Source organism: Dermochelys coriacea, chromosome 7, assembly GCF_009764565.3.
Source record: "Dermochelys coriacea isolate rDerCor1 chromosome 7, rDerCor1.pri.v4, whole genome shotgun sequence".
Classification (NCBI taxonomy): Eukaryota; Metazoa; Chordata; order Testudines; family Dermochelyidae; genus Dermochelys; species Dermochelys coriacea.
The window spans coordinates 2,687,470-2,714,535 of NC_050074.1; the positions used below are offsets into that span (position 1 = coordinate 2,687,470).

General features: G+C 43.6%; 1 protein-coding gene across 13 annotated transcripts in view; it reads right to left on the reverse strand.

Moving 5' to 3' along the window:
• Positions 1-2,083: 2,083 nt before the first annotated feature.
• The window catches only part of FHIT (fragile histidine triad diadenosine triphosphatase), a 1,103,840-nt gene continuing 1,078,857 nt past the window's right edge, over positions 2,084-27,066 (reverse strand). For all 13 annotated transcript variants that reach the window (XM_043519701.1, XM_043519703.1, XM_043519704.1 and 10 more), the window contains 2 exons: positions 17,065-17,174; positions 2,084-3,727 (listed from right to left, as the gene is read on the reverse strand). In XM_043519701.1, the coding sequence (XP_043375636.1) occupies positions 17,073-17,174 (102 nt within the window). In that variant the 3' untranslated portion in view covers positions 2,084-3,727; positions 17,065-17,072. The remainder of the gene's footprint in view (positions 3,728-17,064; positions 17,175-27,066) is intronic.

Sequence of the window (27,066 nt, forward strand, 5' to 3'; positions counted from 1 at the left end):
TCCCTAATCATTTTTGTTGCCCTTTTCTGAACCTTTTCCAAGTCAATATATCTTTTTTGAAATGGGGCGACCACATCTGCACGCAGCATTCAAGATGTGGGCGTACCATGGATTATCTAGAGGCAATATGATATTTTCTGTCTTATTATCTATCCCTTTTCTAATGAGTCCTAACATTCTGTTTGGTTTTTTTGACTGCCGCTGCACATTGAGTGGATCTTTGCAGGGAACTATCCACATGACTCCAAGATCTCTCTCGATTGGTAACAGCTAATTTAGACCCCATCATTTTATATGCATAGTTAGGAGTCTATTTTCCAATGTGCATTACTTGGCATTTATCAACACTGACATTTGTTACCCAGTCACCCAGAGATCCCTTCGTAACTCTTCGCAGATGATGGAGGAGTTTCTTCTCACATGGTCCCTTGGAACAACTCATCAGAAGGGGATGGAGCAAGAGATGCCATGGGAGGTCAGGAGCAGACTGTGAGGAGGGCAGGGTGCTGTGCACCTCCACAAGGAGGTGGGGGGAGAAGAAGTAGTGGCAGCAAAGGGGGTGCTCAGAATCCAGCACCTTATATTGAGAACAGGAGCCCCTGAGCACCCTGGAAAAGCCTGACCTTTGTGGCTGGTTCATTTATCGATATTGCAAGCTTCACAGCCAAATATCAAGGAGGAGGGGCCCCCATTATGGTGCAAACCACTGGAGTATTTCAGCGACATCATGTTTAGAGGCTGCATGTGTGGGAGATTTTCCCAGTCATTGGCCACAGAGAAAAAGAGCTTGTGGCATGTGGAACTGTGGCCCACTGACTGGTACTTTCTGGTTGGCCAGTTTGCCAAGGTGGGTGGGGTCGGGACAAAGCTACACACATTTGTTTAAAAATCTGGTCTCATAGTCCTTGGGGCCTTGCCTGACCCGTGATAGCCACAGGAAATATCCCAACTGTGCCTGAATCCTTGGTCGGCCCATGAAGACCTGGGCCCATGGCCTCAGTGCTTAGAGGGATGTAACGAGTTAGGGGGCTGACAGCCTACCTGCTATGCTTTTTAGTCTGTCTGATCAAGCCAGTATTCCCAGTCCTCTCCTCCTTAGGGCTGCGGGAAGTGTATGAATGAGCCAGGTGCTAGTGGCAGGCCTAGATTTAAGTAGGGCTTTTTTACTTACCATATAACTGCAGAGTTTCTTGAGCTGACTTTTCTAATCTGTCCCTAGCCACCACTAATTCTTTAACGTATCCCCTCCCATCTATTGCAAATTCTATTTTTAAGACAGGAGGAGGGAAACACCCCCCCGCAACCCCCCATGCTGCATCAAGGAGTTGTTTTGCACATAATGCCACAAGGGGATATTTTTTTTAATTAGACCTTTGATATGGCATCTTCATTAACAGAAATGAAATGTTTCTTGCAGATCAGTCATCATATGCTAGGCAGACTTGATATGAAGTGGTTGGTGTCCTGCCTTCATTGCTGGCTACAAAATTAATACGAGAATATTCCATACTTAATATGAAGCCATCAAATGCAAGGGTTGAAAATAGCTTGCAAATGTAATTGAAGCAGAGGTCTTCCACATCCACCTACCTGGATGGAATGGCAATTGTCTTCCTTAGCGTTGAAGAATCAGCTCTACTTTACATATTCAAATGCAAAAGGAGGACCTTTCAGACTGGTTCATTTGCTGGGTTCTTGGAAAGTGCTCAGTGTCCCAAGCTTTTCTGGCTTGCCATTGTGCCTTCCTTTTCTGTATTTCAACTCTTGTTCAGGGACTAAAATGTACAGACTCTGTCAGAAGGGGATTTCTGTTTACTTTGACTGGAAATAAAATATCATTAGAATGGTTGAGGCTTTTCAAAAGTCTGTGGAAGATGTCTGCTGTCATGTTAAATCTGTGATAGCGAACTCAGGCTTCCGGGAGCTACTTTTGCAAAGTATCTGAGCAATAACTAGAGCTACGCTTGGAAGGATTAGTTTTATATGTCAATGTCATCGTACACACACAAACCAACAAAAATATTTCCGTCGCTAATAATCAAAATGTACTGACAGGCGAACTAAGAGGAATGCTGCGTGAGAGTTTGATTTGAGGGTATTTACTTTGTACAGTTTGACCATGTGATGCTGGTGGTTATAAAGTTTTAACTGTTTGAATCTCAATCTCTCCTGTCATTAAATAACTGTCTGACTTCCTCCCGCAGCATTTCCTGCAACTGTGAAAATTTAAATTGATGAAAACTGAAAAAAATGCATAAAACCCCATAATTCTGTGTAACTGTGAAAATTGTAATCAATAATAATTGGAAAAATACTTACAAATAAACATTGCTATTATCTGTCACAAGTATTAAAAAAATGAATTCTGCCAAGCCTAACTCTAGCCGAATGTGTTTGTTTTGCTCCTGATGTTACTCTCTGTATTTGCTCAGCAGCGTTTCTAAGTCAATAGGTCAAATTTATCCCTGGTCCTGGCCGGACTTTGGCCCAAGCACTGTGTATACCCAGGGCATTTCCACTAAGTCTCAAATCAGACTGTGCTTCAGTGACACTCCTGGAGGAATTATTTATTTACACATTTTCTGGCATGTTTGATTTGTTTGATGCAGCGTCGGGTCAATCTGGTGGCATTTGAATCCTGATTTGGATCTGACTCCAAACTTCTCTGAAGTTCAGGTATGTTCATGGCTGATGGCCCATGCCAACCTCACTGCAAAGATGGTGTACAGGTTGCCATGGTTTAAAGCAGCAATCACAGAGTATTTGAGCTACTGCCGTTCTCACCCATTCTGCCTTAAGAACACAGTTGTCCCACATACCACTGTGTGGCAAGGGATGACAAAAGCTGCCTTCTTCTAGTGACAACTGTAGACCTGAGCTGCAAAACTCAGGTTGAGATCAGGAGCCAAAGTTCAAGAATGCCACCACTGGTGCTTCAGTTCAGGGCTCTTGCCAGGATATTGTATGTCCATTTGCCTTCATTTCAGCCATATATTCTCAGTGATGTACTGGCAGTAAACAGCTAAACGACTCAGAGCAGCTCTGCAGATGATCATTATTACTGAGCGAGTACATCAAGTGAATAACAACCAACCAAAGTTAACATGCTTTGTTGCAAGCAACAACCCTTACATCATAGTCTGTAATGTGCTGAATACCACATGAGCGGCTTCACATTTTGTACCAACTCATTAAAAGTAAGAGTGGAACGTATGCTCTTAAGAAAGTTTATGCATTTCTTGTTCTATTATCTTATCTAGCAAAATGGAGCTCTCCAGGCTTATCGTATCTAGGCTATAACAAAGCTTTGGTTTCTGAGAGGCATAGTAGTACTAAAAGATGTAATTTTTCTGCGCTACACTACATTACAAACAGAATGTCGTTAGGCACAACATGGAGCCAATGTTTTGTAATGTAACACACCAGACAAATATTGCTGCTAATATTTAATTTCAGTTGAGGCCCAAGGCCAATTGTAAAATTCCCACGTACATCATTCAGAAAATATGAGCCATTAGGTTGTGTTGAATCCAGTCTGTCAGTCGACTTAGCTGAAATTCAACCCCACTAATATCCAACAGTACAATAGAGTGTTTCTTGGACGAATCCATTGTTTGTAGAATGTCATCTAAGTGGGTTAGCTGCAGGTCCAATGTCACAGACTGCTGGAGAATGAGTCCCTTTTTTGGTTTTCTTATGCTCCAGGATTTGTTCCAGATTGTCTCACCTGAAAAATATTGACCATTAAAATCTTCATTAGACATCAAGCTAAATGCAATAACATATTTGATCTGTAATAGTAAGATAAAATGAGTTTGTTTATTGTTAATTGGCTAGATGCTGATTAGCACTGTGCAAAGGGAACCAGTGATTATGATGGAGAAAATGAAATACTCAGGTTTAAAGCCAGCTAGCGCATATTCCAGTTCACATGGCAGCAGCTAGTATTTGGAGGGGAGAACAATACCTGAACAGTGGTACTGTAAAATATGTTATAGCAAGTCATTTGAATATTCCATTTGGATGATATCGATTTACATTATACAGATCAAGCCCATGTGCCAATAGTGATAATACCTTGTGGTCATATAGTGCTTTTCAGATGTGGATCTCAAAGCACTTTGCAAAGGAGGTTAGTGGCATTATGTTTATTTTACAGAACGGAAACTAAGCCACAGAGTGAGGAAGATTCAGAAGGGAATTCAGGCATGGCCATGCTGAGTGTCACCATGCCTTACTTTTATGTAGATACAAAATCACAGCAATTCACAAAACCTGGATTAGCTGTCTAGGCTCCCTAGATGATGAATGGAGAGAGACAGGTGCTTCAGAATGGGATTCACAAAAGCCAGCATGCTAGGTGGCTCCCCATCTGGGCTTGCCTATGCCAAGAGATGCCAAGGCGAGGGAGTTTGAGGCCTAAATCGGGGCAGGAGGGATTATTCATCAGAAGAGTCATTGCAGCAACGGATCTGTCTCCTGGGTGAATGCGCTAACCATCCAGCTACAGAGTCATTCCCATGCTTGCTCTCTCTCTGGCCCAGTGAGCCGTGAATTACTTATTCACAGTGCAAGAGCTTCACCAGGAGAGGCCGGGGGAAGCCCACATCAGACTAGCCCAGAGCCCTGTGGCTAGGGCCCTCATGAGTGGTGGCAGACTCCCCTTCAAATCCCTTCTCACCTTCAGGGGGGCTTTGAACCAGGGATCTTCCGCATTCCAGGTGAGTACACTAACCACAGAGCAAAAAGCTCTGTTTATGAGGGACGTTCTCCTCCTCCCCAAACCCCAGCTGTTTGGTGAGAGCTCATCCACAAAGCCCAACCCGGCAAGAGAGCTCAGAGCACCTGAGCAGGGATTTTGTGCCTCACAGTGGGGCCTGATGCTGAGATTTGGCATCTTTTGTGAATCTAGTCCCAAATGATTTCACCAAGAGTACCCGGCAGGCCCGGGGCAGCGCCTGGACTAGAACCCCTCCTTCCTGTCAGCCCCGCACCCTAGCCATTGGGTCATTCAGCCTCCCATAGAGCTCCCTGTAAACGCACTTTACAATCATAGTCCCTTCTGTGCCATTAGAAGTCTCGATTCGGCATGCTGTGGCATTCACAGGATGCCCTAACAAAGTCAGTGGGGCTCCATGCAGGTGCAAGGATCTGGTGGCGGGGGGGTTGAGAGGAGCGAGCAGGGGACACGATCTTGGTGGGAGAAGAGGTGGTGTGGGGGTGGGGCCTTGGGGGAAGAGGCAGTGCAGGGGCAGGGTCTCAGGGGAAGGGGCCATGCAAGGGTGGGGCTTCAAGGGGAAGGGGTGACGTGAGCAGGGCCACAGTTTGGGCACCAGTGGCTCGCCTGCTTTTAGGAAGCTTTCATTGCTCCTGCCTCTGGTTGGAGCCCCCCCTGCCCAGAAACTTTCAAGTGTCCTATGAATCCAAACCCCAGCCTTGGATCAGCCCTGAAGCAGAGAATTTCACCCTCAAAGAAAGATCGAAGGCAGTTTACTCTTGAGATCTTTGCAGGAAAAGGCCGTTTCATCAACCCTTTACTGTGCAGCTGTATGTGGCATGGCCCAAAGGGACATCGTGTGTCCTCCATCTGCAGTCATGAGAGAAGTTGCGTGTGCACAGTGTGGACACAATATATCCCATCCTGATACACGCTAGTGGCTGCACTGGCCTGAGGGTGCCAATGGAATAGATAAATACCAAAGTCAGGTCCTGACTACGGAGAACAGCCAATCACAGCCCCCTGAAAATCCAAATCTAACGGCCTCCCCTTGACAAAGCTACACTGAAATCACTGCATTGCATCATCAACCACGTTTCCAAATGTCTTCACTAATTTCATCCACAGAAGGCAGTTGCAGTTGCTCAGACCCAGGTATCTGTACATGCAAATGATAACACGCAGAAACACGTTTGCGAATGCAATGACCAGGCCTTCCATGGGTACCAAAGTGTTCTGGTGACTGTTGATGGGGCAAATGGGAAGGACAAATTGTACAATGTGTCCAACATCCCTTTTCACATATCTGCTCCCCTGAATTGCTATTTATATCTTGTCATCGCCGCAGCTTGGATATTGAAACTCATGGGAGCGCATAAGCTACAAGGTCATATTCAGATTGCTGCTTTGAATATCTCTCTCTTATGTTGTGTCCACAACAGTACAGTAACACCACTTTGATAGTAGCTGAGCACTGTTTTGCTTGGTGTCTTACCACACGCCCACTTCTTTGTTTCATTGTCTCTTCTCCCTGAAACATATGTTTCCCCGTTACGTGGCATTTTGAGCACTAACGTCTCCATTGTAGGTCACCCCTTGAGTGACATTTGCATGGCAGGCTGTAAGCTACTTGTGAATCTGCTTTAAACAGGGCTTCCCTGCTTAGTCGGTGAATCTTGTAACTCACGCCATGGACGAGTTTGCAGGGATCAGAGCCCAGCTCCATTTCAGCACAGGCTCAGATCTGAGAGTCCTTGATGTTTCTTTTCATCAGTATTCTCTGAAACATCATCTTCGCCCTATGCCGCTCCTTCTGGTCTCTTCTAGATCCCGGGATGCTCCCATCCCTAAGTTGTGCCCTAACCCCCACTCCTGGTGATTAATCAAGCACGAAACTAAATCAGCATATCTGGCTGTTGAAATTTGGGATTCAAACTTTTGTGTGAACAGAACATCTGACCCTTCTGAGTTTTCACTATTAACACCAATAAAAGTAATACTTTATACAGTACAATTAAATGCATCTCCCTCTGTGTCTGATGCTTCTACTGCAGCTATAACCACAGGACCTACGTGCTGATCTGTGGCCTTCAAAGTACCCTACAAAGCTGAATAAATATTGCTAACCCCAGGGAAAGGGAAGCCCAGAGTTCCCTTTGAAGTTCACCCCTGTGCAGAGACAGCACTAGGTCAGTGCACCACTTAAATCCTCAAACGAGGACTGATGTGGTACATAGGCTTTCAGGTGGACCCCAGCACTGGGGTGAATTTCACTCAGACTGCCCTCCCCAGCTTCTTCATTTTCACTGGGCTACAAGGAAAAAAAATTACTCTGACACACCCAGATTAGAACAAGAATCAACATTCATTTTGCAGTAGGTACATTATATATTAACACATCACACTTATGGGGAAACCTTTTCCCTTAAGCATTACATGGTTCATTAGTAGTCACTGTAATTGCATTGCTCTTATATCTACAGCTTCCATGTGAGAGGTATTTTAAGAGACGTTAGACAAAGTTTTTACACTTCAGACGACACTCTCACAAACCAGGTGGTGTTTGTTCAGGAAGCTTCTGGTGATATTAACTTTTCCTTGCATTCAGTTGAAATGAAAAAGGATTAGTTTATATTTACTTGTTTCTTATTACAGGAAAACTAATTTTGGGGGAAGAATAGACCCTGTAATATGACACATTCTGCTCTTCAACCTTTCCAGCTAGTCAAAATAACGTGAAATGCACACCGGGAACATTCTCGTCTATTGACGGATTCTTATGATGCAGCTTCTCAAGGTGACCTTCATAAAACCTATCTCCTCTGGAGCTTAAGCTTCACCCTCTTAGGTTGTAATGGTTTCCCGTGGACACTGAGTTCCTGATTTCTAACTGATGGTGCTTAGAGGCTGCTGAGTGTATGATATTATTAATAGCACTTAAGGCTGGAGTGTATAGAAATCTATAGCTGATTAGGAAAATGGGTGTTTGCGTAGTGATTATGTGCAGACACTGCCTGAGTGCAGTCACAGTCAGATCTCACTGATGCAGTGTGGTTAGTGCCACAGGGCTAAATGTAGCCCTAGCCCCAGCCCAGCATAAACTCTCTGCCAGCCTGCCTGAGACAGCCAGGCCGGGGGCCATAGCTCACCCTTGCCCTCTGCTCTTCCCACTCCAGAGAAGTCTTCTACTGTTATTGTGGGGATCTGAATTCTGTCCAGTGTGGAAGGCTGCAGTGGGGTGGGCCAGGGGATCAGATCTGATTGTAGGCAGATCCAGTGGTCAAGCACCCTGTGGGACTGGCTGGGGTGGAGGCTACAGAGAAGCACCGCACCCCCTCCTTGCATGGAGCTGGGAGAGTTGGGCTTTCTGTGGCTAGAGCAAATTTCACCTGTGTGACCAAGCTGAAGGACTTGTCCTCTTCTCCAGAGACTCCAGGGAGCTGAGTGACAACAGAAAGAGAGGCTGGGGGAGAAGAAAGAGTAAACAATAGACTGCCCTAATGCCAAGCAAAGAAGAGACTTCCTGTGCTACCAGGGGTCAGAGTCTCAGCTGCAGTTACCCGGCATAGCTCTGATGTAGTGACGCCTATTGCACAAGGCAGCCACCTCCTGATCGCCCCCTTGTGGCCAGAGGAGCAAGCACCCTGCCTCAGTTTCCCCATGTCGGGGCCCCGTACATCAATAACTGCACTGCAGACTCTCTCGCGGCCTCTCCTTGGGGGAGTACTTGTGGCACCTTAGAGACTAACAAATTTATTAGAGCATAAGCTTTCGTGAACTACAGCTCACTTCATCGGATGCATTTGGTGGAAAAAACAGAGGAGCTTATGCTCTAATAAATTTGTTAGTCTCTAAGGTGCCACAAGTCCTCCTTTTCTTTTTGCGAATACAGACTAACACGGCTGCTACTCTGAAACCTCTCCTTGGGAGCTGCATTTATAAACAAACAACTCAAACAGTCCTCCACATCCCTAAAGCTACCCGTCAGCCCCATGCATTCATCCCTGGCATCTTCTGTCAGGCTGGAGGCTCTTCCTCATGATCACCCTGCTCTTCAGTGTGCAGCCACTCCAGCCCCTTCTTGCTGGAGTCCTCCCCTGCTCTCCCAACAGGAACTCCCCAGCCCTCAATCCTTTTCTTCCCCTGGAGGGGGTCTAGCACCCTTTCGGTGCAGTCTATTCTCTGGCTTTGGGAGGCCAGCGGGGAACCCCTCTCACTTCCCAGCTCTCAGCCTTCTTTAGCCCTCTGGCTTCCCAAACCCATCCTGGGTCAGAGATCTCCTGTTTTCTTCAACCTCTGCCACAGTTTCCTCTTCCCACTTCTATTCCCCTCTGGCTCTTTATACAGACCAGCTGTCCTCTATCAGGCTCCATCAAGAGGCTGTTAAGGAGACACAGGTGGACTGGACCCGTTCACTCCTAAAGGGCCCAGCCCACCACCTTGTCTGGAGGAGGTGGCGACAGCAGGATCGAAACTCCACCCAGCGCCCTCAGGGAGCCGTTCTGCCTTCCGAGACAGAAAGAGACAGAGAAAGAGAAGAAAGTTCCCATTCTCTGACCAAGTTGAAAAGACAAACTGCCCACGTGCAGGGGCAGGGGAGAGGGTTTACATCAGAGAGCCACCCCCAGTGTCCAGGATGCGTTACTTGGAGATATTTTTAAAAGAATCCTGTATTTGGCATGACACCTAAAATATTCAAGTGTTTAAACAATTAAAAGTGATTGGCCACATATAGCTCAGCAAGCAGTTGGCAACAGAGTATCCCTGTCAATCCTCTGTATATGCAGGGGGACATTTTGATGTCACACTTTAGGCTGACTGCTTCTTTAATGGCATAAAAGGATTTCCTCACCTGCAGATAAAATAGGAAACCTCACTGAAACTTGTGACTATCCCATATCTTGTCTTGGCTCCAGGAGCGGAGTCCGAAAGAGTGAGCTAGACTAAGGCTCCTATTCTCGGGCAAGCGTGCTGTGTTTTGAAATTCAGGAGACACAAGATCATCAAAACATTTACCCCACTAACAAGGCTCCAGATTCCTGTGATGGGTTAGAAATCTGGAGAGATGCATCTGAAAACAGATCCTAAAATGTAAACACTGCATTAAGGTTTGCTCTGTAAAGAAGAGTACTTTGTCTCTCATCCTGCCTCACATACTACATCATTTTGCAAAATTCATTGGGATAAATAACTGATCACAGAGTGGTTGATACTTGGATGGGAGAGGCTCAAGCTACAGTCATTTTAAGCAAATTCTCAGCTGCTGTGATCTTAAGCACTGATTTTTTAAAAAATCTTTTCCATAAAAGTAGTTTTCTTTTATGTTTCATTTATCCATTTTTTTAACCTCACCCAGAGGTTGAGATGCTGGAGGACATCATCTCATTTAGGGTGTTGAGGTAGTGTATTAAATAAGGCAGAGTTTGGATGTGGAGGAGCAGCAGGGAGAAGCATGGACCTCAGTCTGATTGAAAGATATTTTACATTACTATACATAAAGAAACCACAGAAATCACGAAGAGCCATGTATTGAAGGCCATGAACCTTCTTTTTCATACACAGTGAAATTCACCCCTGGTCAGGGGATCAGCACCAGGACTGTGTTCCACTGAAGCCTATTACGTGGGATTGAAGAGGGGTGAAGACCTTGTGATGTTTCCCTGCACGGGGTGAATTTCACCCTTGGGGAATAAATGTGCCAGTGAGTGGCACCATGTGCAGCCAATGAGGATAGCTGTAGTAGCTCAGCGCATTGTTTAAAAAGGGAACCCCCCCTTGCTTTAAATTCCAGTCCTCTCCTGAGCTACTTGCAGCTTCTCAGGAGATTAATCTTTCCTGGAGCGAGGTCGTAAGTATTCTGTGAGTGACAGCTCAAGCCGGGGGTGTCCCAGAGATGATGGCTTGTCCCGAGGAGCTGGGAATACAAAGAAGTAGAGAGAAAGCCGTGAAAGAAGCAGGACACATGGATAACAGTGACTGACGATGAATTGAAATCCCGTTAGTCTGATCTATTATAGAGCGCCGCGTGTGAAAATAAAATGGTATCTTCTCATCTTTCTCTAATTAAATAGCTTATTATCATCCCATATAGAACAACACACAGTTGGAAATGTTAAAAGTATTTATTTCTTCAAGCGACCCCCAGGATATTTCTGTTGGCCAGGGGTCTAATGTTCAAGCACACTGCTCTGTCAGGGGTGGAAAAGCACTTAGTAGATGTAGCAGGCAGAGAATTAAGAGCTTCTTATTATATTCAAATGATATTTCTTTTGCTTTCTTATAGAAAAGGAAGCCATCAGCAGTTATTTTAGTCCTCCTTGACCTAAAGACATCTGCAAGTGCTGACACTGGAATGCATTAATGAGAGGAAAGAAACTACTATTGAGTATTTTTAACTGCAATGTGATATCTCATTTTGCCAACCTATTGTACCCTTGAATAAGAATTACAATGAACAAGTTTATATGAGCAGGATGGTAGGGCCCAGAATTGTGTGTATGTGTGTGTGTTTAGGAGGGGACAGGCAATTGCCAGGAGGCAGCTTCTAGGCAGCATGCAAGAAGTGCTGCAAAGGATCAATGAAGGAAATTTGATTAGTTTATGCTGTGGTGATAACTGCAGGGCAGAAAGATAATACGTCCCAATGACTATATCGCCAATCAAATACAGCTAGGTGGTTTCTTTATGCCTAACACAGAGCTGCCATTACAGCTGGTGCAATGGCAAAAGGCCAAGTTAAGTCTGAGGGTAAATAGGGAAGCTCTGAGAACTTAAAGCCCAACCTGCTCAGGGCAAAGGGATATTTTTTAAATGAAAGGAGCAATGGCAAATACCGGGCCTAATTCCTACCCCTGCTTCCTGGAGCTGTGTTGCATGGGGAAAGCAGAGCAGTGCTGGATCACGCAGGGCAGAATGGCTCAGGATGGGTGGGCAGGTGAAAGAGGAGCTTCCCTTTCTGACGTACACCCTGCAGTACACACATAAGCCACTCTCTAGTGAAAATCAAGTGTCGCTTTGACTTTGACTGAAGAGGGTACTTGCCAAGTTTAAAATGTAACAGATACACTGCAGTAAACAGTTAGCCAAAAGCTCTGAAAACGAGGTGGAAATCCAGAAGAAGGGGGTGAATTAGGTAGATAGTTTCAATATTTTCAATGATTAAAAACAATTATGTAGGCACAGTGTCGTCTGTAATATTTGAACTTTGGAAGCTCTGACTATTCAATATGCTTAACCAGACACCTAACTTTAAGCACCTGAGCAGTCCCTTTGAAATCAACCTAGTGCATTAGCTCAGAGTGGCCAAAATGAGCAAACTTGATGAACTGACATTTCTCCTCATAGCCGGGCACTTAACCAGAACAACAGGGCAGGAGGCCTACCCCACCACTGCTCATTGCCTCCAGAATTTCTACATTCAGCGTTTTTTGACTATCCCATGGGCCATGTTCAAATCTCAGTCAAAACTGGGTCCAGGTGTACTTCGATTTGCCAAGATAACTGAGGTGAAAAACAAAAACAAAAATAGCACTGAAGGCAAATTTCTGTGACCTTGTTAATTTGCCAGGAGTTTTCAATCTTCCTACTGCTGAAAGCAAGGTCCAAGGAGTGGGCAACGGAGGAAAAGTTCTAAGGATGTGCACTTTACATTAAGTTCAGAGCATTTTAGCATCGGAAGAAAAAACACTCGGCGGGAGAAGAGTTTGACAGTGATGCCTTGGTGTTTGGAATCATAGGCTAAAAAGCACAGCCTTGACCTGGGCAAAACCCTCTTGCAATGAGAATACTACTAATGAATATTTTAATGGTGTCAGGCAAGGAAAAGAATAGACCCTAATACCTGAATGGGCTGACCTAGGCTGCTGATTCAGCTGCCTTGCAGAAACTCATTGACTTTAATAGAACTCTGCACATAGGTCGAAGGGTAGCCGAATGGATCTGCTTGCAGTGCGTGGCTCAATCTATCTAGTTTAGGATTTAATATTTCTGCACCTTACTGTAGGATCTAGAGATACTAGGGTACAGGATGACCACCGCCTCCTTCTGCACCTATTTATAATGTGTATAATAGGAATAAGAGCTGTGTGATCATGGGGAACGTCAGTTTGAGTGACACATGCTGGAGGTCTCATGCTGCCAGTACTAAAACATCCTGGACTGTTGATTTTCAATGAGCATTGGAGTACTGCAGCAGTTCCAGAAGACTGGAAGAAAGCTAATATTATGCACATTTTAAAAAGAGTAAATGGGATGACAGAGATAATCTCACATTGGGTAATCAGACATTAGTCTGACATTGATCCCAGGCAAGATAATACAACAGCTGATATGGGACTTGATTAATAAAGAATTAAAGGAAGGTAATGTAATTAATGCAAGTTAACATGGGCTTATGGAGAATAGATCCTGCCAAACTAATTTGATACATTTTTTTGAGGAGATTACAAGTTAGATTGATAAAAGTAAGTGTGTTGATGCACTATCCTTAGACTCCTGTAAAGCATTTCACTTGGTAGCACACCACATTTTGCTTAAAAAACTAGAATTAATATGGTACACATTAAATGGATTAAAAACTGGCTAACCAATAGGTCTCAAAACCTACCGTACAAGAAGAAAAGGAGTACTTGTGGCACCTTAGAGACTAACAAATTTATTAGAGCATAAGCTTTCGTGAGCTACAGCTCACTTTTGTATCTCACGAAAGCTTATGCTCAAATAAATTTGTTAGTCTCTAAGGTGCCACAAGTACTCCTTTTCTTTTTGCGAATACAGACTAACACGGCTGCTACTCTGATACCGTACAAGAGGACACTTAAGGAGCTTGGCTTGTTTAGCCTAGCAAATCAGGGAGATAAACACCAGGGAGGAAGAGGAGTTATTTAAGTTAAGGGTCAATATTGGCACAAAAACAAATGGATATAAACTGGTCATCTGTAAGTTTAGGCTTTACATTAGACAAAGGTTTCTAACCATTAGAGGCATGAGGTTTTGGAACAGCCTCCAAAGGGATGTACTAGGGGCAAAAACCCTAATTTGTTTCAAGATTGAGCTTGAGAAATTTATGGAGGGGTATGATGAGATTGCCTACGGTCCCTCCGTGACTACTATTACCAAATATCTCCAGTGGACAGAGATGGGACATTAGATGGAGAGCTTCTGAGTTACAACTGTGGTTGGAGAGGCTCTGAGGTTAGAACAGGTATCTGGCTGGTGGGTCTTGCCCACATGCTCAGGGTCTAATTGATCACCATATTTGGAGTTGAGAAAGCATTTTCCCCTGGCTCAGACTGGCACAGACCTTGGGAGTTTTGTGCCTTCCTCTGCACCATGGGGCATGGGTCACTTGCTGGTTCGAATTAGAGTAAATGGTGAATTCTCTATAACTTTAAGTCTTTACATCAAGATTTGAGGACTTCAGTAGCTTACCCAGAGGTATGCGCCTACTACAGAAGTAGGTGGGTGAGGTTCTGTGACCTGAGATGTGCAGGAGGTCGGAGTACATGATCATGATGCCCCCCTCTGAACTTAAAGTCTAGGATTCTAGGGGGATTCTGAGCAGGTGTATTTCCAGTAGGGTCCCACAGGGATGGGTTCATGGCCCTACACTATTTAACAATTTTATCAGTGACCTGGAAGAAAACATAAAATAATCATTGATAAAGTTTGCAGATGACACAAAAATTGGGGGAGCGGTAAATAATGAAGAGAGACAGGTTACTGATACAGAGCAATCCTGATCGGATGGTAAACTGGGCACAAGCAAACAATGTGCGTTTTAACACGGCTAAATGTTAAATGTATACATCTAGGAACAAAAAACGTAGGCCACACTTACAGGACAGAGACTTTATCCTGGGAAGCAGTGACTCTGAAAAAGATTTGGGAGTTATGGTGGATAATCAGCTGAAAATGAGCTCCCAAAGTGACTCTGTTACCAAAAGAGCAAACGTCATCCTAGGATGCATAAACACAGGGGAATCTCGACTAGGAGTACAGCAGTTGTTTTACCTCTCTATTTGGCACTGGTGCAACCACTGGTGGGATACTATGTCCAATTCAAGAAGGATGTTGAGAAATTGGAGAGGATTCAGAGAAGAGCCACGAGAATGACTGAAGGATTAGAAAACCTGCCTTATAGTGATCGACTCAAGGAACTCACTCAATTTACTCAAGGTGCTCCATCTATTTAGCTTAACAAAGAGAAAGTTAAGGGGGACTTGATCATAGTTATAGGTATCTACATGGGGAATAAATATTTAATAATGGACTCTTCAGTCTAACAGAGAAAGGTATAACATGATGCAATGACTGGAAGTTGAAGCTGGAAAATTTAGATTGGAAATAAAGTGTACATTTTTAATGGTGAGATTAATTAACCTTTGGAACAATTTACCAAGGGTTGTGGTGGATTCTCCATCCCTGACCATTTAAAAATCAATATTGGATGTTTTTCTAAAAGCTCTGCTCTAGGAATTATTTGGGGGAAATTCTCTGGCCTGTCTTATACAGGAGGTCTGACTAAATGATCACAATGATCCCTTCTGGCCTTGAAATCTATGGATCTATTCATCTGACTGGTACACAAAAGAATCTTAGTTAGGCACACAACTTTCATTGAATTTCAATGGCATTTGGGCACCAAATTCACATAGACTCCTTTGAAAATCCCAACGAATCTTTCATTTATAACTAGACCGGAAGAAGCCCTGCAAAATATACAGCAGGGAAAGAGCCTGCATTGGAAAGGAAATGGGTCCAAGCAGTCTTTTCAATTTCCATCTTCATAAAGCCCAGTCTGCATGAATGCTGCAGTAAGTTAATTACTTATCTAAACAGAACCTCTTGTTATTGCGCAATTGTGTTTGTATGTGAATCATCTAAGAATACTTCCTTTCTGCCTACGTCGGACATTTTCTAATTGCATCTTCCTCTTGTGAATAAAGGAGAGGAAAACCAGGAAAAGGTCATGGAGAAGAGGATCTGAGGAATTCAAAACAAGTGGCACAGTGGCTAAGAAACCTCACAATCAAGACTTATTAGGGCCACGCACATTAGCCAAGCGACCTGTGGAGTTTAAGCGGAAGATTTTCCAAGCTGTGCTGCAGAGCAGCAAGTCACAGCCACAAGGCAGGCAGATTTACAGGCTTCCTGTTCCCAATGGGACAAAACATAAAACAGTCAGAAACCACTGAGAAACGAGTGTGCTGGATGATGCTAACAACTGACGGGGAAGATAAGAAGAAACGTGTGGAGGTATCACAGAGCTGTATGTCCTCGCGTAACTCAGATGGGTCCCAGGGGGCCAATTCATTTCTGTTGGAAGGATCCCACATCTGGGACTCCAGATATCAAATGAAAAATCTCAATTTTTATAGCACCAAACGTTAGCAGTTACCAAACTGGTTTTATTTCCCCCGCTCCCTTCAAACGTTTTCTTCTTTTAGGGCCAATGGAAAATTTATCACAATGTGCAGCTTCCTGCAGGTTTATTTTGAAAGTGAAACTGAACTGCTGAGTTAAGACTTACGAACATAAAATAGCACTTGTAGTAGGGTTAGCACTGGGACTTGCATATACGATACCTATATTTGCATAAAAGGCACACAGTGGCCTCTCTCTCTAAAAAGTGAACATTTGTCAAGTTACCCCGTATATATGGAGACTATTTCCTATTGTAAAATATAAGGAAAGCTGGGGCCTGTCAGACACCACTGGGTAGAAGCTGTTAGCAAATTGTGCCTGTTTCAGTGAGCGAGGTCTTGCTTCCTGGGTGTTGCTTGCTGAGTATGTCTCCAAGCTGGTGCTGATGTGTTTAAGGAACGTAGTGGATGCAGCATATTCTTATGGAGCCACAACAATACATACATAACAAACCCAAGAAACTGTCTGGCCATCCTTTTGTGACCCTTGTTCTCCCTTCCCTCTCTTGCCGCCTTTTTTGCTCCCAGTAATCTTGATTGTAAACTCCTTAGGGTAGGGTCTGTGCCTGTAAGGTCTGCTGCACTGCAATAAAAAACCCTGTGGCACCGAGTCTCAGAACTCAGGCCAGCTGACTCAGGTTTGTGGGGCTAAACATGTCAATGTAGACATTCAAGCTCAGGCTAATATCTCGGCTCTGAGACCCTCGCCCCTTGTGAGGTCTCAGAGCCTGAGTTCCAGCCCGAGTTTGAAAGGCTACACTGCAATTTTATAGCCCCACAACCAGAGCCCTGCGTCAGCGGAGCCAGGCTCTGAGACCTAGTGCCATGAGTCTTTTCTTGCAATATAGACGTGCCCTAAGATGCCAGTTTTGGGTGCTGCATAAATCAATCAATCAATCTGTACCATCTCTTAGGAATCTTTACCTCAGATTTTACTGAAAATATTTCTTCAGGCTTGCTGCTTCGGCTTCCATTTCATCCTCAGACCTCCACTTGACAGGGGAGTCCTCTTCTCCTTTGTTGTGACGGTCCAGCTTTTTAGGAAAACACAAAACAAAAAGAGTGGAGTTAGTTAATGGTCTCCCAATGCTTCCCCTGTCAGAACCACCATGGGAGTGGACATGTGTGGTATGGACGGACTCTGAGCTAGGCCGTGGATGGTATCGACGGACTCGGGACAGAGTGGTAGGGATGCAAAGGGTGAGCCCTAATAGATTCTGTATGGTGAAGGGGCAATACTGCTGGATTCTGAGGGTGGGAAGGACTGGCAGTGATGTTCATGTGTGAGGGGAAGAGCAGGTTGTGACGTTGCACTCTATATAATTTTATAAAAAGATGCTAATGAGTATGAATATAATATAACTGGGGTATGCTTCATGCAAAAGGTCTCTTGTAAGGTATCATTACAAAGCTTATAATCTATTGAATGTGGTCATCCTAATTGTATGACTGTATCATTCTTGTATCTGAAACTAGAAATATGAAATATAACTCTGAGGGCCTATTGTAATTATGCAAAGTGTGGGCCATTAATGGTGGTTTGGAATCTTGATGGCCTCCATTAACCAGGACAATTGACTGTAGATGGCTTTGTTTTATTTATAAGTCTTCCTGTATACCTGTGTGCTGGCAAGTGGGTAATGAAGTCTTACAGTGACATATGATCATGTCACCTGAACTGTAATCCATCTTTAATCTGGTGCTTTTCCATTGAGAAGGAGGGGTGGGAACCCAGAGAGGGACAGAGGATTCCCACCTTATGCAAAAAATATGTAAGTGGGTGGAACAGAACAAAGGGGGAAGCAGTCATGAGAAATCCCCTAACTACCACCTGAGTTGGAACAAGGGCTATACCAGGGTAAAGGATTTTGCCCAGACTAGGAAGGCGTCCAGTCTGTGATAGAAGCTTATTGAAACAGGGTGAGATTTTATCTGTAGTCAAAAAGAAAAGGAGTACTTGTGGCACCTTAGAGACTAACAAATTTATTTGAGCATAAGCTTTCATGAGCTACAGCTCACTTCATCGGATGCATTTGGTGGAAAATACAGAGGGGAGATTTATATACACACACAGAGAACATGAAACAATGGGTTTATCATACACACTGTAAGGAGAGTGATCACTTAAGATAAAAAACTTCAAAAAAGATTAAAAAAAAAGATAAAAAAACCCTTCAAAAACAGACTCCAACGAGAGACTGCTGAATTGGAATTAATTTGCAAACTGGATACAATTAATTTAGGCTTGAATAGAGACTGGAAATGGATGAGTCATTACACAAAGTACAACTATTTCCCCATGGTATTTCTCCCCCCCCACCCCACCCCCCACTGTTCTTCTGATATTCTTGTTAACTGCTGGAAATAGCCTACCTGCTTGTCACCATGAAAGGTTTTCCTCCTTTCCCCCCCCCCGGCTGCTGGTGATGGCTCATCTTAAGTGATCACTCTCCTTACAATATGCATCCGATGAAGTGAGCTGTAGCTCACGAAAGCTTATGCTCTAATAAATTTGTTAGTCTCTAAGGTGCCACAAGTACTCCTTTTCACTCTCCTTACAATGTGTATGATAAAACCCATTGTTTCATGTTCTCTGTGTGTGTATATCAATCTCCCCTCTGTATTTTCCACCAAATGCATCCGATGAAATGAGCTGTAGCTCACGAAAGCTTATGCTCAAAAAAATTTGTTAGTCTCTAAGGTGCCACAAGTACTCCTTTTCTTTTTGCGAATACAGACTAACACGGCTGCTACTCTGAAACCTATCTGTAGTCAGTTTTCTTACTGTAGTAGGTTTAGACTTTGGTGTTTTATTTTATTTTACTTGATAATTCACTTTGCTTTGTCTGTTATTACTTGGAACCACTTAAATCCTACTTTCTGTATTTAATAAAATCACTTTTTACTTATTAATTAACCCAGAGTATGTATTAATACCTGGGGGCGGGGGCAGCTGTGCATATCTGTCTATCAGTGTTATAGAAGGCGAACAATTTATGAGTTTACCCTGTATAAGCTTTATACAGGGTAAAACAGATTTATTTGGGGTTTAGATCCCATTGGAAGTTGAGCATCTAAGTGTTAAAGACAGGAACACTTCTTAAGCTGTTTTCAGTTAAGTCTGCAGCTTTGGGGCACGTGGTTCAGACCCTGGGTCTGTGTTGGAGCAGATGGGTGTGTCTGGCTCAGCAAGACAGGGTGCTGGAGTCCCAAGCTAGCAGGGAAAGCAGGGGCAGAAGTAGTCTTGGCACATCAGTTGGCAGCCCCAAGGGGGTTTCTGTGATCCAACCCGTCACACAGGTATTAATCAACTCTCTGGGGTGAGGCAGGTCGGGAATGGGATAATTAGCAGTGACTGTGAATGTGGGGGAAATTGATGGATTGGGATGTCAGTTGAGTGTTTTGGAGGGAGTTGTGCTGGCGGCAACCACTGTGACATTTTATAAGAATTTTATGCAAAATTTCCCTCTGTTTTTTGCTTCGTCATGTGGGCAGGTGTGGCCATGGCCCCAACCTTCCTGCATTAGAGAGGCCCAGCTGCCAATGTTCTGCAGAGGATCAATGGTTTATTCAGGTTCTTTTCAATACAGGCACCTTTTCTCCCTTCCCCACCCTCCCCATGCCAAGAGCGGGATACATACACCCTGTCCCAGGCACAAAACCTCTTACTTTCCTTTAACAACTCAGTATTTCAGTTGCCCGTCTGAATGGGGATAATCACACACGTGAATTATTTAAACTTTGCACAGAGCTTGGCAAACAGGCATCCAATAAAGTGCTGTGTACTGCACAGTGAATGCTCAGTGCTGTTATTGCTGATGTGGCCATTAGGAACACTGTCCTGGACTCACCAATGGAGGAGAGACAGTCATACTTAGGGATAAAACCTCATTTCGCTGACTAGTCACACATATGTCGCCTCAAAAATAGTTGCCACTGATCATATAAAGAGTATTATTACCGAAGATGGAAGACAAATCATAAACAGTCACATTAAAGCCTTATTTTGGTTCCAAAGTATTGCAGATTTTTAATGTGTCTCGGTACAGAATGCCGTATGAAGCATATTCATCACATCAGTGCTTCCAAAGAATATCAACAATACAATACAACAATACAATGTCAATCAACAATACAATATCAGCTTTTTTGTTGTTGTCACAGACAGTTGCAGAAAATAAAGAATTTGCACCTCTTATTCATGAACAAACGTTAGTCCTGAAAATAAAGCAGTTAAGAGCAGAGCTGAAAACAATGTTGCATTTGCCAAGGAAACTGCATTGCCATATATGGCGTGTTTAGCAATAAACTAGGATTATTAGCATATATCCAGCCGACAAATACTTTTATTTGTGCTATATTTCTCCTGCTCAGAATTCTTCTGCCAGCTAAAGTCCTATGCAGTGTTACATTCAGCTACACAGATTTCATATTCTGCTATTACCTTCCATATCACGGCAGATATGATACAATAGCTGAAGGCAAATTACACTGTATTAGTGTTTCACTAATAGAGGACTAATTTTCATTTTTTATATGAGCTGTAGGTATGTTATAAATCCATCTCATAACAATTTCACAGGATTAGAGAGAAAGGTATAAAAACCAGGGGAAGGTACATTGCTTATGTTGTCAACCTAGATCCTTTCTGCCTCCAGGACTTGCATCAAAGAGAAGCCTGGATGTTAAGTGTCTTTAAATGAATGCCACTAATCATGAGACTGCATCTTCAAATGGGGGAATGTGAAGGTGTCTGGGGTTATTAGGGTAACAGTCTTGGTTTCCTGTGTTTCCTGGAGGGTAATTAGCTGTAGCCTAGAAAGCATTACGGGACACCTGCAATCAGTCTTAAAGCCCCCAAAGCTTCTAATGATGCAAATGTGTCATGTGGAGAAGCTCATTTCTTCTTGGTATCTCATTTGCACACCTCAGACCATCCTCTTCCATGGTCCCTTTTGTCTGATGACACCCCTTCTCCCACTGCCCAAGTCCTGAACAACATCTTCCTCTCTCGGCCCTTGCCTCCATTGTGGTCCTGAGCCACTTCTCTCCTGCAGTCACCTCCAGGACCTGAGCAGACTTTCCCCTTGTCAGGGCCCTCTCCCAGACTCTGAGCAGTTGCCCCTTTCTCTTACTCCCCTGAATCCACTGCTACCTAAGAGGGAGAGAAGATCTTGATTCTACTATGTCTCCCAGCCACTCAAGGCACTGTGTGCCTCCTGGCTACCCTTCTGCACTCCCAGCCGTCCAGTGAGATGCTGAACCAGGCGGGGTTAGGAGAAGGAACTGCAAAAAAAAAAAAAAGTCTGCACCAGAAACTTTCCTCTGGGACCTGCCTACCCATTAGCAGCTGGGGGTAGGATAAGGAGGGGATGAAGGGGCCATGGCTCCTGCAGCTGGTGGATGGACAAGAGTTGAAAGCAGCCAAGCAGCAAACCGGAAATGTGGCAGGGAAGCGTAGGAGCCAGAGAGGAAATCAGAAACCGCCAGCAGTTGGGGTTCCTCTTCATCCCCACTACACACCACGAGTGAAACCCTGGCCCCAGGGAAGATTGTGGCACAGCTCCAATGCATTTCGCAGCAGCCAGGATTATACCTGTCGTGCCCAAGTAATTTGATTATAAGGTGGAGCAGTGAAATGTGTGCGAGACACCTCACAAGAGTCCTCTTCCCTCCCCCAAGGATCTACAAGTTAATGGCAGACGTGACACAGGTCGGGGTCACAAGCCAGTACGTAGGGGTTGGCGAGAGGTAACCAGAGGATGGCGACTCCCTTTCGTGGCAACTTCAGAGGTTTCAAAATCTGTTTTCGTTCTGCACTGGAATGAAACCAAACCCCTTCAGACACGGTCGTGAAAACATCCTTGTGTTGAAATGTCCATTTGGGGATTGAAACCCGAGTGTGTGTCCTAGTGAAGAGGGCACCAGCATGGTGTGTGGGGGAGCCTGGTTTGGGCCCTGCGCTAGTTCAGAGTGACCTGGGATGAAAAAGCTTTGAATCAGACAGTGCAAGGACTTGAACCTGGATCCCCCACATCCCACACTGGTTCCCTGGCCACCTGGCTGTAGGGTACAAGAGGAGCTCTGAAAATGTCGCTGAAGCCAGTATCATGAAATGTTTTGGCTCTGACAAAACAATACATTTTGGCAAAATGAAATGTAGTCGAAAATGTTCAGACCAGCTCTAGCATTGGGGACAGGCAGGCTGAGGGTCAATGTGACAAGGTTAACATTGAGAGGATCATGTGGTTACTCAGCAAAGGATAGTAGACAGCACAGCAGAGCTAAGAGTCTGAGCTGGCTAATTTCTGGTCGGCTTTGAGAAGAGGCTGGAGAGACACCAGTGAGGAGAAGGCCATGGCTTAGTGGGCCAGCTCAGGAAAGGGTTACACAAAGATAGGGGTGGCCCAGAAGGAAGCTCAAAGATGTTTTTCTGAGAAGCAGATGAATGGGGCATTGAGGTGGCATCCCGGGTGGATCAGGGAAGGCAATGAGAGCCACAGGTCATACGTAGCAAGGGCCAGCTCTGTTTCCTTTATTAAATTCTTATTTTTATTGTTTTATATAAAACACAAACACGTAATGAAACAAAATCTATATAAATAGACGTCAAAGATGAAAATAGCATATAAACAACCAAATTCAACCTTCATTACTTGGAAAAGGAAAAAAAACAAAAAACAAACAAACAAACCTGAACCCTTAGAGGTCATGCAGGGTATCAATTATTAAAGTGATAAATAAGTGAGAACACAAGCTCTGAGTGCTGGGGACAACTATATACTAAACTGAAAAAGTATGCAACAGTTTCATGTGTGACCAGACAGACTCATATTTTCTCCCAACATTGCTATTAGACAGAGTCCTTTTTTTCCATTAATGCAGTAGTAGATTGCTCACTAAGCCACTCTGTGTATGTGGGAGGAATTGCAGATTTTCATTTTCACAAAATATCTTTTTTGGCCACTAAAATAGTTATTGTAATCCATTTCTTACTCTTAACTGGTAACACCAACTCATCCAGCCCCTCTAAAATACACAAGCTTGGAGAAGAAAATATAGCAACAAAGTTGTTGTGAGAGCACCAAATACGGTGTTTCAGAACAAATGCACTTTTTGATAGCTGTAGAGGATGTGTGAAAGGTTGGCATGTGGCTGTTTGTATCTCCAGCATTCGCTGTGTGCTGCCAAACTAGCATTAAACAATGTTCTGGAGTCCAGTAGTACCTGTTTAATACCTTCTTCTGGAAGACTCACAAGGATAATGAACTTGAAGTCTCCTTCACATCACACCAGATATCCTCCCAGGTTTTTGCTGTGACAGTAAAGCTATGTTCTTTTCCCCATATTCTCTGAGACTGAGATAGAGAGGGTAATGCAAAGCACTAAGCCACCTATAAGTAATTCCTATCAAGTGACTTTTGTTTCCACATTTCTTAACATGTTCTTCTAGAGGTGAGAGAGTTGGAATTGGCCAACTGTCCCCTAACCCTCTGTGAATCCTTGGGCACAGCCACTGAAAGAAGGAACTGTGAGACAGCAGTAGCTGATATTTGTTCCATGCGTGTTTGAAGGAGGCCAGTCTATCATCTTGCATTATAGTTTTAATTATTATTAATCCTTTTTCTATCTAAACTGTCTTAAGTGTGAAATTGGCCTTGATCCTGAGACAGGGTTATCCCATAGAGGTACGAGAAGAGAATTAGTAAGACTGGATGCTGTCTCCATCTTAATGCATTGCAGGATGGCCCATGTAGATGCAAAGATTGGATTTTTCCTTTCAGGTATAGGTAGCCTCTTAAGGTATATAAAAGAAGAGAGGAAACCGAATGGCCTGGCTAAGCTTTTTTCTACCTCAAACCTAGCTGGTGCGCATACAGAGCTACTGGAGTGGACCACCTTAAAACAAGACACATTGAAATGCGAGATAATACAGATACAAATCTGACAACCCCATACCTCCAGTTGCCCAGAATTTTTTAAGGGTCTTGCATGACAAGTGTGGCTGTTTTTTATCCCATATAAATTGCAGGATATGCCTATTCATTTGAGAAAAGAGCAAAGGACAAACCTTGAAAGGCAATAGGCTAATGATACAAGTAATTCTTGTGCAGATTCCTTTTGGGTATTTCTATTCTCCCCAATCAGGATAGAGGGAGGAGACACATCTCTACATCCTTGGAATTTTCTTTTTCTGTACAGTCCATATTTATAGAAACAATTTTGGGAAGATCAGGACAAATCTTTACAGTCAAATAAGTTATTTTCTTGCTTATTTGCAATGGAAAATGCTGAAACTGAGAAGGATCTGGACATTTGGATATATCCATTGCTTGTGATTTATTTCAGTTAATGCGAAACTCAGACATCTCTCTGAAAATGTTAGCTACATTCAGTAATGATGGGATTGAGGAGGATGAATTCCTCAATAGTACAAAAATGTCATCAGCATATAAACTGATTTTGTATTCTTTCCTCTTTATAGTCACACCTTCCATGGCTAAATGCAGACATACATTGCCAGGGGTTCAAGAGACAGATTAAAAAGGAGGGGAGAAGGGAAAACCCTGATGCATCCCTCTGTCTACTTGAATTGTGGGAGAAATAATCCCATTAGTTGATAGCAAAGGGAGGAGAGAGGTGTATAATACACTGATTCCATTCAGGAACATGGGTCCTAATCCAAATGCTCTTAGGACAGCCATCAGATAAGGCCATTCAGCCCTAATGAAGGCCTTCTCTGCATCTAGAGTTAAGAAGGGAACATCTGACATCAGAGCTTGCTGGATCAAGTGAGCAATTTTTCTCATATTATCAGCAGCCAATCTTCCTTTAATGAAACCGGCCTGATCTGTTTGTCTATTTAATGAGAGGATGACGTCCCATCACGTCGCTAACATTTTTGCAATTATTTTTCAATCTGTTTTCAATAAAGCTAATGGAGCTGAAGTCACCACAGTTGCGATCATCTTTGTTCTTCTTTAATATTAAAGTAATCAAAACAGTTCTTATGTTACGAGTCATGGTTTTCGGAATGAAGACCCTTGAAAGATTAGAATAGAATAGAATAGAATAGAATAGAATAGAAGATAGCTGATTACAAAATGTTTTGTAGAAATTGGCCAGAAAGCCATCCATCGCAGGGGCCCTACTGAAATTCGTATTTATTGTGGCATTCACCTCTTACAGTAGCTTTCAGAGCTTCCCAAAGGATGGTATCTGAAGTAACTGAGAGCTTATTTTCTTGCATGAAGTTAGAGACGACTGAATCAACTGTGAAACAAAATTTTGCACCAAAGTCTTTGACGCATCTGCCATGCTTTGCAGGGGGTTTTGCAAAATCTTGTGGAGCCTGCTAAATCCAGAGTGAAGGTGGATGGGTACTTGATGCTGTATCTCACAGTGGTCCCCCTGAGGATTTGCTTTATGCCATTGAATGCAGCCCTTGTGTTGTTAAGCTCAGCTGAGAAGTCACGAAAAAGATAAATGTTGTGGCCTTTGTATGTAAGGGTTTCAACTTTTCTGGCAGCATTCATTAACATGACTTTATTACTGAACTTCAGCAGCTTGCAGATGATGGGTTTGGGCTTGTCAGATTCCTGCCTTCAAGTACCAGGCATTCACTGAGCCCTTTCAATATCTAATGGGGACAGCTGGAGGTCCAATTTAAATATGTCAGGGAGCAGCTTCTGAAGAAAGCTGATAATATCCTTCTCCTTGAGACTGTCAATGCCCAAGAGGTGAAGGCTGTTTCTTTGAGATTTGTTTTCTTAGTTATCCTGTTTTTCTTCCACTGTGTCCTGCCTAAGCTTTAAGGAGGCAGTTCCTTCTTTAATTTCACTGGGTACAATGGCAGTTTCTTGTAGCTCATTTTCCAAGTGAACCATTCAGGGTTTTAGAGTAGCAGCCGTGTTAGTCTGTATCAGCAAAAAGAACAGGAGGACTTGTGGCACCTTAGAGACTAACAAATTTATTTGAGCATAAGCTTTTATGGGCTACAGCCCACTTCATCGGATGCATAGAATGCAACATATGGAAGATATTTATACATGAAGAGAACAAGAAAAGGTGGAAGTACCCATACCAACTGTAAGAGGCTAATTAATTAAGAGGAGCTATCATCAGCAGGGGGGGAAAAAACTTTTGTAGTGATAATCAAGATGGCCCATTTCAGACAGTTGACACGAAGGTGTGAGGATACTTAACATGGGGAAATAGATTCAATTAGTGTAATGACTGAGCCATTCCCAGTCTCTGTTCAAACCTAAGTTAATGGTATCTAGTTTGCATATTAATTCAAGTTCAGCAGCTTCTGGTTAGAGTCTGTTTTTGAAGCTTTTCTGTTGCAGAATTGCCATGTTTAAGTCTGTCACTGAGTGGCCAGGGAGGTTGAAGTGTTCTCCTACTGGTTTTGGAATGTTATGATTCCTGATGTCAGATTTGTGTCCGTTTATTCTTTTACGTAGAGACTGTCCAGTTTGGCCAATGTACATGGCAGAGGGGCATTGCTGGCACATGATGGCATATATCACATTGGTAGATGCGCAGGTGAACGAACCTCTGATAGTGTGGCTGATGTGATTAGGTCCTATGATGGTGTCACTTGAATAGATATGTGGACAGAGTTGGCATTGGGCTTTGGTGCAAGGATAGGTTCCTGGGTTAGTGTTTTTTTTTGTGTGGTGTGTGGGGAGTATTTGCTTCAGATTGGGGGGGCTGTCTCCCAAGATCTGTGAGAGTGAGGGTTTTACATCACATATATCTTAAGAGAGGCCACATACATCTTTTCAGATTGAATCCAGTTGGGCTGTGAGGAATTTTTTTCAGTGCCACGATATCCTGAGGTTGGCTCTGCTGTAGCCTTGAGGTCTTCCCATTGTTTGAGGTGATTCAGGCTTAGGTCTTTTGTTGCTTCTCAGTTTTTCA